At 44.7% G+C, this 14,979-nt stretch overlaps 1 protein-coding gene across 3 annotated transcripts in view; it reads right to left on the minus strand.

Moving 5' to 3' along the window:
* FES (FES proto-oncogene, tyrosine kinase) overlaps nt 1-14,979 on the minus strand; it is a 251,416-nt gene that overhangs the window by 102,806 nt on the left and 133,631 nt on the right. For all 3 annotated transcript variants that reach the window (XM_068275262.1, XM_068275263.1, XM_068275264.1), the window contains 3 exons: nt 14,160-14,343; nt 10,420-10,557; nt 5,828-5,947 (listed from right to left, as the gene is read on the minus strand). In XM_068275262.1, coding sequence (XP_068131363.1) covers nt 5,828-5,947; nt 10,420-10,557; nt 14,160-14,343 — 442 coding nt within the window. The remainder of the gene's footprint in view (nt 1-5,827; nt 5,948-10,419; nt 10,558-14,159; nt 14,344-14,979) is intronic.

The raw sequence follows: 14,979 nt of genomic DNA on the forward strand, positions 1-14,979 counted from the left end.
AAAGTCCTATATATCCAGTTTATCAAAAAATTTATCTCAGGAACAGAATTTTAATGAATTTGACACTTTCCTAGCACCGGGACGAAACAAGCTCTCTCTGGCTAATATACAACAAAGCTTGTCAAAAATTCATCTGGAAACTTACGCCAAAAATAATCTTAAAGCGTGGATGAAGGACATTGATGATCCGGACATTATGAAGAAAATAATAGAAGGAAACATACTTTACTGCCAGTTGTTCAAGAACGAGTCATGGAGGGAGTCACACTTTAAGCTTATACACAGACCAAATACGCCTTCAATATAAAATACAAAGTTCCTCCAATCAATTATATCCCAGCTTGTCCCAAGTGTCAACAACCTCAAGCAAATCTATTCCATTGTGTTTGGGACTGCAAAGTCATCAGAGCTTACTGGAAAAAAAGTGGGATTATTCATCAAACAGTTACTCAACAGAGAAGTGCCCATAACACCCCAGCTGTTTTTATTCCATTTTGAAGACAACACAGATCAACAAGAGACAGAGGCTGGAAATTCGTATCATAACCTTCCTATACTGGGACACATGCAGGGGAAGACTGGCCCAGGGGGACGGGGGGCAATTGCCCCCCGGGCCGCCCGAATCTTAAGTAATTAGGGCCAGCCACTGCTATATGCAGCGGCCGCAGACATACCACAGGTGACAGGTTTGCAGTGGGGATGGCAACCTCGCGCGATATTTCCCGGCAAGTTGAAGTATCCAATCAGAGAAGTGGCTGAAGCGGCCGGCCGTGGTGTGCCCTTGTGCGTGGCTGCGCCTGCGGTGTATGTGAGCAGCACAAGGACACAAATAGCTTAGGTCCTCTCCGGCCTGGTGGGTTGACCCTGCTTGACTCCGCCCCCCACCTGGAGCCATTGCCGCCCGCAACGTGCTGCTGTGCCTGCGGTGTCATCGGAGTGAGCTGTCTCACTCTTCAGCTTTCTGTGCTGGGCGGGCTGGGGGCCTGGAGCTGTGACTACGAGTGGCTGGCTGGCTGTCCTGGCTGGAGGAGTCGGACACTCTGGGGGCTGGGAGTCGGAGATGCTACCTATAGCTGCTTGCTGCTGTGGAGGAGGAGGAGGTGTAGGACTGAGGAGACAGGAGGATAGAGGAGGTCGGGTCCAGGTTGCCGGAGGAGAAGGTGGTTTTTATAAATTTTGTTTCTGTACTTCTTCTCCCTTCTTGTCACTGAGTTACTTACACTTTGCTGCCTGCCTGCTACTGCTGTCAAATTCAATTCTCTGCCCAGGCCAGTGCCCTCTGAGTTTTTTTTGTGTGATAATCATCCCCATTCTGACCCTGGCCTGAGGGGGAACGTTTTTTCTTCTTGTGGTGTGATTAGCGGCAGGGGAGGGGGGAGGCAGGCAGTTAGGCACTGTCAAACAGGTAGTTGGAGGGGGGGGGGGGGGGGTAGGTGTCAGACAAGTAGTTTGTATGGTGGGTGGGCAGGAGTGGGGTTAGGCATCAACAGGTAGGTAGGTTTGTGTGTGTGTGTGTGGGGGGGGGGGGGTGTTTAAAGGAGTTATCAGGCATTTTTAATGAAATAAGTGCTACTTACCCGGGGCTTCCTCCAGCCCCACGCTCCCAGCATGTCCCTCGCCGCAGCTCTGCAGTCAGCCATTCGCTGCCGTTGCCTCCCAGTCCCCGGCGATGGCACCAGTCTGACCTGGATGTCGGCCTGTACTGCGCCTGTGCGAGCAGCACTGTCAATCACCACCACGTGGACCGGAGTGTGCTGCGCAGGCACAGTAGTTCTGCGTCTGCACAGTACGCTCTGGTCCATGTGGCGGTGATTGACAGCACCACTCGCACAGGCACAGTCGGCCTGACGTCATCACCGGGGCTGGGAGGCAGCGGCAGCGAACAGCTGACTGCAGAGCTGCGGTGAGGGACATGCTGGGAGCTTGGAGCATTGACAAGCCCTGGGTAAGTAGCACTTATTTTCATAAAAAAAAAAAAAGCCTGATAATTCCTTTAAGGTTAGGCATCAGAAAGGTAGATTGTGCGGAGAAATGGGGTTAGGCATCTGTGTGTGTGTGTGTGTGTGTGTGTGTGTGTGTCTGTCTGTCTGTTATCACAATTTGAAGATTTGCACACAAGAAAGATATGGCTTTGGGCTGGGGATGCCGTGAAATGGGCCTCTAGTTTGTGTTGTCCCCCCAGGCCAAAAGGTCCCAGTCCTCCCCTGGACACATGATCCTTGCGGCAGCAAAAAAAGTAATTTACAACAAATGGATCCACCCTTCACACCCAACAGTATGGGATGTAAACCAGGAACTCTTCCAATTGTTCAACATGGACAAACTGGACGCATGGTCTAACACAGAAAAAAGGGCAAAATCTTTTTTCAAAAAATAGAAAAAGTTCATAGAACTTAGCTTTCCTCCAGAAGACATCCAGAAGATTGTCAAACCATTTCAATATTCAACATGGTATGCCACATTAGACCTCCTAGATTAACTGGGAGCTTTAAAAGTAAGATAAATATGAACAAGGTTGCAATCAGCGGATAAGACAGAAACAGCGGAAAGGATTAAGGGAGAGGGAGGGTGCAAGGGGTTCTGCTTTGGGTCTTTTGTTAGAAGGGGGGCGGTTTTGGGCCTTAAGATTTTGAATGTTGTCAAATTCCAAAAATACTTGAGATGTACAATTGTAATCACAAGTTGTTGTACTCATCACTTTTTGTCAAATTTCTCAGTGGTACTGCACCTTTTTGACATGTCCAAGATGCGAAAATCTTAATAAAATATTGTTTAAAAAAAAAAATTCTCAATAACTTGATCCCTGGAAAAAAAAAAAAAAAAAAATCCATGTGATGCCGAAAGCCCACCCATAGCCAGCACCCAGTACAGGCATGGCGCCAAGTATTCGCACCCATGTCACATCCAGTACCTGCATCCAGCACCCACATGAAATCCAGTACATGCAACCAGATCTTACATGGCACTAAGTACTTGCAATCAACACCCGCATGACACTCGATACCCAACTATAGCCAGAACCCACATGACACTCAGCACTTACACCCAGAACTCGCAGGTCACTAAGTACTTGCAATCAACACCCACATGACACTCGATACCCAACCATAGCCAGAACCCACATGACACTCAGAACTTACACCCAGAACCTACATGGCACCCAGCATCTGCATTCAGCACCCACATGAAAACCCTAGCCAGAAACAAGGAGGGGGGCATGTGGGGGAAGGCGTTGCCAGGCCCCTTTTTTAAATTTGAGCACCCCCCACGTAAAGGAGTTATCCGGGCAAAATACAGAAAATAAACGCTACTTACCAGGGGCTTCCTCCAGCCCCAAGCTCCCAGGACCTCCCTCGCCGCACCTCTGCACGCAGTCATTCGCCGGAACTCATCGCCGGGGACCAAGACGGTGCTCCGGCGAACGCCTGCCCGCAGAGGTGCGGAGAGGGAGGTCCTGGGAGCTTGGGGCTGGAGGAAGCCCCCGGTAAGTAGCGTTTATTTCTGTATTTAGCCCGGATAACTCCTTTAAGGACCCTCTGCACGGCCCTGCATAAGCTCCAAAGGCAAGGCAAGCTATATATTAAGTGAAAGAAGGATAGGGGGATTTGCCTATATCAACCAAACAAGGGCCCTGCAGTATTTTTAACCCGCAGTAGAAACTATTGGGTTGACTGTCTTTGTTTTCTCCTACAGCACCATACGGCCCATCGTGTATTTGCAGAGGACGTTAACATGAACTTGTGATGACAGAATTACAGAAGATAGAACTGATGGAGTGTTGTATAATTTGTAAATATCTCAGCTATCATAATCATAAGTTGGTTTCACTATTAAAAACCAGTGACCCCATTGGACAACTGACCATATGCTTCTTTCAGATTTCAGATTTTCTATGTGGTGAAGCCAAACATGACTAAGGAAACTGGCTATTATTTTATAAAAACGATTTAATTTTAATATAAAAAATCAGCTGCAAAGGATACCACATAATAAAGGTGTTACCCATAGATGAAAAGAAATCATTTAATGTGGGCATAATCACATCTGCTTTTTGTTTCCTACAGCCTAGGATCTGAGCCAGTGGTGTAGCTAAGGAGCTGTGGGCCCTGATGCAAGTTTTACAATGCCCCTCCCCAAGCACTCTATACATAACAATTGATACGGCGCACCAAAACCTGAAAATGGCAACTACAGTGTCAGAAGTGCAAGAAGGGGATGGGGAGCAGTTTAATGATTACCACTATTCAAAGTATCTATAGAAGTGATTATTATGAGCACAGGACCAATAGAGAACTAATACTGTAGTTGAGGGAGGGCCCCTCTGGCCCAAGGGCCCCAATGCGGTTGCTACCTCTGCACCCCCTATTGCTACGCCCCTGATCAGAGCATCTGTTTTCAGTGGTTTAAACAATTTTATATGGAAAATGGAAAAATGATTTTGTGAACTGTACATACGCAAATGTGAAGAGTGTTAGTGGGGAAAGTAAGTGGCAGAATTAATGAAGGCATCCTGATGGCATGGCACAGAATCCGAACAGGCTTGTCACAACAGGATACTTTTTATAAAAGGTGTTTAAAATCGCAAGCCATTAATCAACATAGTACAGGCTTCCCTATGGACTGACTGTTAGACAGGGTAAAGTCAACGGTAATTATTTCATGTCATTCATGCTTTATTTTTACAGTAAAATTCAATAGTTTGTGATAATTGAACCATCGAAATAAAAGAAACAGACTGGCAGATTTACAGAGCTGTTATTGTTCTTCATCCAGTCACAGAGCAGTGAAAAACTGAAGTGGTTACCTGGTAAGCAAGTCTTTAAACAGGAGTCTAAGCTAGTGCAGTGTGCATAACTTGTATATCACGAGTCCTATCAACTCCCTTTCTCTCATTCTCCTCTCATCTATAAATACTTGCAACAAGTACTCAAGGGATGAAGGGAAAAACAATAACACCATGGAAGTACCAAGGGATGCCACAAGTTCCAGTGACTTTACATGTTTTTTTAGGTGGCATAAAAAAATAGACGGTCACAGATTAATACCCAGTCTTCGTAAGGTTTGGCCTAAACCAGGACTGTTCAAGCTTTCAGAATTATACTGATTGCCAAACCCACTTTTGCAATATTCTTTCAAATACCATTTTGTTTCATATGTCATTATAATAACAAGTTACATACACAGTCAGGTCCATAAATATTGGGACATTGACACAATTCTAACATTTTTGGTTCTATACACAACCACAATGGGTTTGAAATTAAACCAACATGATGTGCTTTAACTGCAGACTGTCAGCTCTAATTAAGGGAGTCACATAATGCGGAAGAAGACGGAAGCCTCTACCTCCGGCCTTTAGGTATGTATTTTGGCCCTGTTCACCCTCGCTCACCCACCCTCCCCGGCTGCTGCACCCTCCCGCCGCTCAGGTTCGAGTCCTCACATCCCCCCATCCTCTGTGAAACTAGTGTGAAGAAACGTTCCATTCTCCATTGCCCCAATGCAGCAGCATTTTTTTGTCCGGTTCCGTTCCACTGGGCAGAACGGCCTGGAAAATTAGGGCCTGCTGCATTTTTTTGGTCCAGGGAATGGAACGTACAGAACGTATCCGTACCAACGGACACATCTGAACAGTCCAATAGGTTAACATTGGATCCTTTCACATCCATTCTGTTTGTACAGTATACGTTCCGGTTACGTCCTGCAAAAAAATGCAGATGTGAGCCAGGCCTAAGTGCTGGTATAGAACTTTTCTACATGTTGAGCTACATAAATTATACTCAGCAAGATTCCTCCACACAGCCCACCCAGCAATGCCCATACATACGTATGCTGCACATTCTCCACTGTCAGGTCATTCAGCTGAAGTTCTCCTTCCTCAAGGTTGTCAGTTTCTTCCAATAAGCTTACGTCAAAGCTTAGCAAGGGAGGTGGGCTCACTACTGACCTGCAAAACAAGGGCATAAATTACATACAAACGTCTTTCTTTCAATTTCAAAAATACAACTCTGGAAAAAATAAGATGACACTGAAATGTATTTAGTTGCTGGTGTCTGTTGAATTTCTACTAGGGATGAGAGAGAATCTATTTCATAAACTAAACCCACAATTTAGTGGGAGCAGGCTGCGGTAGAAAGGGTTAACTCACCTACATCACCACCTCTCACCACTGCACTGCATGCTGCTTACCATCTTCCCTATATTTCCGCCTTCCAGGTGTTTTCTTTAAACAAGAACAAAGCCGTGCAACAGGCACTGGGACCGTCAAAGCTACAAACTGTCAGAGGGCAAAAATGAATCCATATTTATAGGGATGACTGCAAAATCATTTAAATGTCACTCAAGAACCATAAGCTGTCATCAAGTGACCTTTAAACACAGTGGCAAACTGACACTGGGGGGAAGTGCATGGCAAAACCGTCTTCTATAGGCAAGTCATGCAAAGGTGGAAAAAAAGCCCTTTATCGGTGAGAAGCAAAAACGTGTCAGGCTGAGGTTTGCCACAGGAATTGGACTGAGGGTTGGTGTAAGGTCCTTTTCTCTGATTAGTCCAATTTTCAGCCTTGCACAAAACCTACAAGAGTTGTACGGCGCGGTAATTGAAATCTATGCCCTGGCAGGGATAACAGGTGCCAAACAGGGCGTAGATTTCAATTACAGTGGTCTAGAAGCAGTTAAGGGTGTACAGGGAATTTATCTTCTTTGATTTAAGTTTTGCAAACACTGCATCATTTATTGTATTTTAATGTATTGTCATTTTCTTTAACATAAAGCTATAAAGAGAAATACTGTTATTTGGATATAAGGAAAACAATTCTAAATACTTCTTAAAAACTAAAATAAAGCTGTTCAGTACTTGTACCTATAAAAGATAAAACCTGAGGAAGGCATTATTTTTTCAGTGGCGTCTTTTTTTTTTCCAGAGCTGTATAGCAAAAAGTGGGATAGATTTTATCATGGCCTGTAGTGGAAATGCCCACTTCATCAGCACCTAGCAAGTCTGTGTGTGGGTATGGTTGCTGAAGGACCCATCCTCCTAATTGTGCCACCGGCATGTGCACAAACTCCAAACGGGGATCCATAAAGCTGCCCCCACACCAGCGGAGATGATTGGAGAAAATGGGCGTGATTCACTAAGCTTTTTCACCTGTTTTCCTCTGTTTTCACCTTTTCATTGTTCCATTTTGAAGTTACAAAAGAGCAAAATATAATATAATTAAAGAGACTCTGTAACAACATTTTCAGCCGTATTCCTTCTATCCTATAAGTTCTTATACCTGTTCTAATGTGGTCTGTCTTACTGCAGCCTGTCCTAGTTGCACAGTCGCTGTAATATCTCTGTTATCTAATCTAATCTTCTTTCCTTTGTCAGCTCAGGCAAGAATGTGCTGCTCTGCTTGTGATAGGGAGATACTATACACACCCTCTCCACGCCCCCTGCAGGCTCTGTATGAGTCACAGACTCAGCTTCTCTGAATCTATCACAAGCTGGTTAGCAGCCATGTCTTTTGTTTGTAAACACTGCCTAAAACTGGCAATTACAAGCCATGATTGCAGTAGGGAGTGGCAGAAACAGCACAGAAGGGCCCAGGAGAACATAATGAATAGAATGGTAGGCTTTTTATTGTAAGCATTTTAGAGTACAGATTCTCTTTAAGATAAGAAAAGTAATATTAAAATGTAGTTAATTAGGAACAACTTACTTTGAGTGATTATTTTGCTTGTAAATGTGTTGAAAGGTTATTTTTATCAAATAGGTGATAAATAAGTAATTTATGAGAAGTTTTGGGAATAGAGCCCATTGTTAGGTGTGCATTGGAGTGTGCAAAGGATACACATACCTCCAAGCCCCTTGATTCACCCAGTGCTATTTGGGTGGGGGCAAAGTAATGTCCTGCAATGAGTTCAGCTTGTCTCCTAGTGTTGGTCAGGGTGCCAGAGTACAGTAACTTGTTTGCAGCAGTAAGTGGGAAAGAGAACAAAAAAAGTGTAAGTGTGTGTGTGTGTGTGTGTGTGTGTGTGTGTGTGTGTGTGTGTGTGTGTGTGTGTTGAGAAGGGTGCAAAAATTGTCATAGAGATGAGAGGAAGAGACGTGTCTCAACCTCTATTTTTGCAAAAATATTACCGCTATATTACCGCAGCTTCGTGCATCAACCCCCTAGTGTCTAACCTGTTCTCATGTCTATGGCAGATTTTTTTTTTTTTTTTAAATAACAAGAATGCTGCATAATATGTATGAGGCCCTCAGGCAAGGTTACATTTAAAAAAAAATATTTTAACCACTTCTGTACCACAGGGTTTTTTGCTGATCGGTGCTGCGTGGGCTCTCCAGCCCGCAGCACCGATCAGCTGGCAGCCAGGGCGATCAGACTGCCACCCTTTTTTCCCCACTAGGGGGATGTCCTGCTGGGGGGGTCTGATCGCCGCCGGCTGCTTGCGCTTGCGGGGGGGCTCTTCAAAGCCCCCCTCCGCAGCGCTTTCTGGCCTCCTTCCCCTTCCCTCCCTCTCCCTTCCTCTGTGAGCGGCGCAGGACGGATTTCCATTCTGCGTCGTCCGTGAGCCGTCCGTGAGCATATCCGTGAGCTGACATGGAACGGCCGCTCATACGAGCGGCCGTTTCCATGGAATCCACTTCAGGATACAGGGGCGTACTTAAGCATACGCAGAATCCTGAAGTGGTTAAATCGTCGTTAAAATCTTTCATTTTTACATTTCAACCTATACATTCTCCTAACTAGCATGATGCCCCAGTTTCCTCATTATATGCATATTTACCATGAATGTATTTACCTCAGCTTCACTCTTTCGAGTCTAGATTTCATAAACGCAGTGATTTATTCTAGCCATAAACACCTCAGGAACTATCTAGCTGTTCTACAAACCCACAAGGCTGGCCTGCAGCTTGGATGACACAGATACTATCAGGCACTCTCTTCCCTATTTTCAGTAAGAAGAAGGGCTACCCTCACTGTACACAGAACTTCCCACAAGTTGTAAAATTCCATTGCAATAAACGGTATGCAAGGTCAGAGCTCCCAGTTGTTATAAGCAGTTATTATAGGCCATGAAACAGCTAATATAGTGAAGTAAATATTGTCCAGATTCACATACAGGGTTCATTAACTTTTAGGTAACCAAGATAAAATAAGATCTGAACAGGATAATGAATAATAATATGTATGTAACGCCCTAGCTCAGACTTGTGTTTATTTATGTATTTTGCAATACACAAAGTTTTGTGTGCTGCACATAAACCTTTTTGCATTATTATTATTTTTTATTACCTGGCTTGCAAAACTGGCTTCCTGAGTGAATATCAAAAGCAGCTTGGTTATAATGAATAGTCTGCCGTCTTTTTCATTATTACCTACATCAGGTAGTCAGTGATTAGCTGGACAGGCACACCAGCCATTCTGTGAACATAGAGCGGGTTCAGACGACCTCCTCTGTGCTGCTGGAATTAACTCTGTGTGGCCAGCAACCCTACAGGTCTGCAAAATGCCATCATCAATTTCTGTCCAGTGCATTATAAAGCATTTACACTTCTCATACCAATAAAAGAGGTAGGTAAAGTAGCATGATATGACACATGCTCGGCTTTTATGCAGTGCAGGGGAAAACCCAGAATTTTCAAGGGGGGGGGGGATTCCAGAAAGGTCTCCCTCAGCCACGCACAATACAGTATAATAATATGGTAGAACATCATTCTGGGTACACATAATGCAATTTCCCAACTGTCTGGATCTGACAATTATTTCCTAAATGTCCGATCTGCTCCCGATCGACAACGGGATCGATCAGGAGCAGTTTGGATACAGATAATAATGAGGGCAACCGACATTGGTAATGAAGGGGAAAGTGAAGTATTCACCCAGCAGGGCACAGGGTTGTGCTCATTCCTGACTCAGTTAAGTCCCCCAGAGCTGCTCCATGCTCTGTACACACGCTGCTGCTCCATGCTCTATACACTCGCTGCTGCTGCTTCATGCTGAGCTGCAGGATGCCTGCAGATATCCTGGTGTCTCAAATTGTGCCTGTCCCCAGACACTGCACTGACCCAGGTCTGAGGAGGGATTCTGGGCAGCGGTTATCCCCCCCCCCCCCCCCCACCTGCGTTTGCCTATGCATTAGCAGTGCTTGCCACAGTTAACCTCTGTTAGCAGTGGGAGGAGGTGGACTGCCTTAGGTGACCTGCTTTCTACTGGAATAAGTACTTCTGCTCTCCTTGCAATAAAGAACTGCTGGATGCAGCCTGGCAGGAGCCACACAAGTACTTCTAAATATATTTATTACATGTGTATTGCTAAATAATGCAAATTTACTATCATGTGCTTCAGAAAATGGGAGGCTGAACTATGGATTTATTGCTCAATCATCAGTACAGCACTTGCACAAATATGTCATTTTCCAGCTGTATACCTGTTCATTTCGACGAAGTGTTCATACTCTCTGGCAGGGTCAACGTGTGAAATAGCATTTGAAATTTCCCGATGAACAGCGGCCACTTCCTCTTGCACCAGACTTGTTATTTTGTGGTATTCTTGCAAAATGTCTTTGCTGGGGACACATACATAAAGAAACTGAGACAAGCAAACTTTGTTGCTTAAACATATAAACAATAAGGAAGACGCAGCACAAACAATTATGACTATTCGGATTCATGCAGAATCCTTTTTTTATGACTGGTTCTCTCCTATTTGTGACGCGTTATCTTTAAAACATACAAGTACCACTACAAATGCCTAAAACATATTTTGCCCCCAGACTAGTTTTATAAACACCACTATTTTTCCATGCTGAACTATGTAATTTTTTTTTAGAGATCAAAAAATCTACCAGTATTTTTAGGACTATAAGACTCTCTGGACTATAAGACTCACCAAGGTTTAGAGGACAAAAAACATGGAAAAAAAAACCTCCCTTGGCCCCCTATGTGCATCTCCTCTGCCCCGTGTGTCCGTTTCCTCTGACCCCCGCCGTGTGAAACTCCTCTGCCCCCCCTGTGCACACAGGGGGGCAGAGGAGACGCACTTGGGGGGGGGGGGGGGGCAGAGGAGACGCACAGAGAGGGCAGAGGAGATGCACAGAGGGGGGCAGAGGAGACGGACGCAGGGAGGCAGAGGAGATGGACACGAGGGGGGGGGGGGGGGCAGAAGAGATGCATACAGGGGAGTGGAGGAGATGGACTCAGAGGGGCAGAAGAGATGCACACAGGAAGGCAGAGGAGACACACACAAGGGGGCAGAGGAGAACATATTTGAACTATAATGCTGGGCATACACGGGGTCGAGGCAGGCTTATCAATCGAGTTGCTGATGGCTCGATTGATAATATCCAACAGGTCCAATGACCCGCCAGATAGATTCTCCGCTCGATCCCCGTGGGCGGACAATAGTGGGGAATCGAGCGGAAGATAAGCAAGCGCCCGCGGGGACGAGCGGGAATCGATCCGGACGGCGGCGGCGATCCGGCGGCTAATTGAGCCGCCGGGTCGACCTGTGTATTCCCAGCATAAGATGCACTGACTTTCCCCTCTTACTTTTATGGGAGAAAAAGTGAGTCTTATAGTCTGAAAAATACGGTATTTGCAATTCGATCACACACATTTGAGACTTCCCAGATACCTATGATCTTGACTCTAGTGAGTACATTGATATTGTGCACAATCAATTTATTGATTAGTGATTACATTCCCTGTTACCCCCTCCCCACAAAAAGGAGCATTACAAATAACCTGAGGTGAATTATCTAAAGTTTACATGGATACATTTACCATCAGCTTCAATTAAAGCTAAAAAATGTTTTTAGAGCTAGTTAGTGTAACAGCAACTGAACCCATTCTAATTTTTTTACAGTGATATATTTTTTTTAAAGGAGAAGGAAACCTCTCTCAACAAGCATGCAATACCACCTGCATGTTGAAAATAGTGAATATTGTCAAGTTAAAGAGACACTGAAGCGAGACTAAATCTCGCTTCAGGTCTTATATATAGCAGGGGCACGTGTGCCCCTGCTAAAACGCCGCTATCCCGCGGCTTAACGGGGGTCCCTTCACCCCCAACCCACCCCCCGCAAAAGATGGTCGGAAAATGGTCGCTGGCTGTCTCTCTTCCTGGAGGCAGGGCTAACGGCTGCAGCCCTGCCTCCCAGCGCATCTATCAGACGCGCATCGCCGCTTCTCCCCCGCCCCTCTCAGTGAAAGAAGACTGAGAGGGGCGGGGGAGAGGCGGAGATACGCGTCTGATAGACGCGCATGGGGCAGGGCTGCGGCGGTTAGCCCTGCCCAAACCAGGAAGCGCTCCCCCGCTGCACGGAGGGGGTTTGGGGGGACAGGGACCCCCGTTAAGCCGCGCTATAGCGGCGTTTTAGCAGGGGCACACGTGCCCCTGCTATATATGAGGTCTGAAGCGAGATCTATTCTCGCTTCAGACTCTCTTTAAGTCGCACAGAAATACCACTTTTTTACCCCCAAATACTAGTCATTGAACCTGTGTTTGGCCAGTGTTTCTAAGCCAGTGTACACAAGTGTTATAGGAGTATCTATCATACTGCAGGTTGTGCCTCTCCTGGGACTGTGTTGTGTTATAATTCCTTCCCCCAACCTGTGGTGTTATGCTAGGTACACACCATACAATTTTCTGTTAAGGGGCACATACACCTAACGATTTTCCCGCCGATATACAGCAGATTCGATCACTGTGATCGAATCTGCTGTAAAATCGTTGCGCAAACGCTGACAGAACAATCCACAGATTGTGATCAGTTTCATGCTGAAATTGATTCACAATCTGTTTGCAGTAAAGGCTGCCATACCTCTTCTCTGATCAGATTCGATCAGAGAGGGATCTATCTGTTGGTCAATCTGATGACAAATTGACCAGTGTATGGCTACCTTTAGATTTTCTGTAATGCCGGGCATACATGGCATGTTTATGCGCCGGTATCAAGCCAGTGGATCGATCCACGCTTGTCCTTGGGGATCGAGTGGGGAATCTATCCGGCAGGTCATCGGACCTGTCGAATATTATCAATCGAGCCGCTGATGATAAAAAAAAAACGAACAGTCTATGCTTAGCATTAGATTTACCTGCCAGATAGATAATTTCCAACATGTTGGAAATTATATATATAATCATCTATCTGCCTAGCAATTAGGCATTGTTCTCCTAAGCAGGAGATAACCAGAAGACAATGCATCAGAGATAATGACCAGTCTCTACAGAAAATAATCTAAAGGTGTGTGTACACATGCACTACTTCTGTACAGAAACAGTCTTATCAGTCTGCAGAGAGCGCATACACACCTGCTACTGGCGGCTGAATGTCCACCCAGCGAGAGGGTCTGACGGACCCGTCGTTGGCGGAAGTAGTACACACCTTTATGCAGAAAATCTAACAGAAAAATCTAACAGAAAATTGTATAGTGTGTACTAGGCATTGTCCACTTCAAGTGAACCCAATATGAAAATAAACCGTTGAGAAAAACAATTGGATCTTTTCTCCTACTAAAAATGACATTTTCAGATATTTCATGCTTTTATTTTATGTATTAACATTTACAAAGTAGATTTCATGTTTTATTGTCTCTGATCAATTGCACTGTCTAAAGCATCCCATAGGGAAAATGCATGAACTATTGACCTTTTTATCTATTCCTTGCAATCAGAAGCCCAGTTCTCTGCTTAGGAAAAAAGCAGCACAGCATGTGTCTGTATGCTTGCCTCTGTATATACACATGTCTATCTCATCATGTCACATGTCATCTCAGGTACACTTTAAGAGAGTGCAGTTAGCTGAACCAGGGGCGATGGAAGCAAAGTCACCACTCTTCACATAGGGGTTATGACATAAGCAGGTAAACTTAAACTGTAATGCATTCTGGTAACTTACTTATACAGAAGTTATAGGAGGGTCTGAGAGTAATATTCAGTTACTGTATGTCCTAATTTACTGCAATCCCAGACATAAATGATTATTTTTCAAGGAAACAAACATATAACTAATGTGTGTATGCTAATGGTGTATCGGGTCAGTATAGACAAGACTTGCTATACATTCCTGGACAGAAGATAAAAGTCACTGGCTGTGTTGTGATAAGATGCAATCATCATGTTTATAAACAAATCATCTGGGTTACTTATGTCTTGGGTTATACTTACAGGATCACCACCATCTTCTCGTGTAGGTACTGCAAGGATTCGTGCAGGCTGGGCAGGCTCATACTGTAGTAATGCTCATGATGTATTCTAGCAGCCTTCACAGCCAGGATGTATTGATTGTGGAGAGTGTGCAGTTTCCATGTATTCTTCACATATTTCTCCTTTGCTTTATCACGATCCTTGTCTGATTAGGAGAAAAGTTACAAGATTGGAAACATTTTGTAGTGTACCGAGCTTAACTAGCCAGTCTGTTTGCTTTGGCAGCTGTGTGACAGGGTACAGCTTTTATTGACAGGTGGAGGCACTATTTTTTTGGGGCCATATTCGTGAAACAGAGCGGCATGGTAATTTTACCGGTATTTACTAAAGTAAAGTATTGCACTGTATACTAGCAATGCGCGCATTACCTAGATATTGTGAGCTATGCTAATTGCTCTGCAAGCACAACATCATTTGTATAAATATCTGTAAAATCGCCATGTGCTCCCCTGCCTGCGGCAACTTTACAGCTGTTATGTAAAAATTATTATTATTGTTGATTTATAAAGTGCCAACATATTCCGTGGCTCAGAGGAATAGGGCCCTTTGTGCTTTCTGAGATGTAAATCTTTGCATACACCTCTTATTAGTTTAAATCAGTAGGGTATTGTACCGTGTTAGCCATCAGTAAAAGCAAGAAGTTTTAAACCAGGATGATACCATTTATTGGCTAACTAAAAATGAATAAAATTAAGCAAGCTTTCGGCCTTGCAGCCTTCGTCTGGCTTATATCCTGTTAGTTTGCAAACTGGTGGTACAGACAGCCTATATACATGCAACA

Source organism: Hyperolius riggenbachi, chromosome 3 (assembly GCF_040937935.1).
Source record: "Hyperolius riggenbachi isolate aHypRig1 chromosome 3, aHypRig1.pri, whole genome shotgun sequence".
NCBI lineage: Eukaryota > Metazoa > Chordata > Amphibia > Anura > Hyperoliidae > Hyperolius > Hyperolius riggenbachi.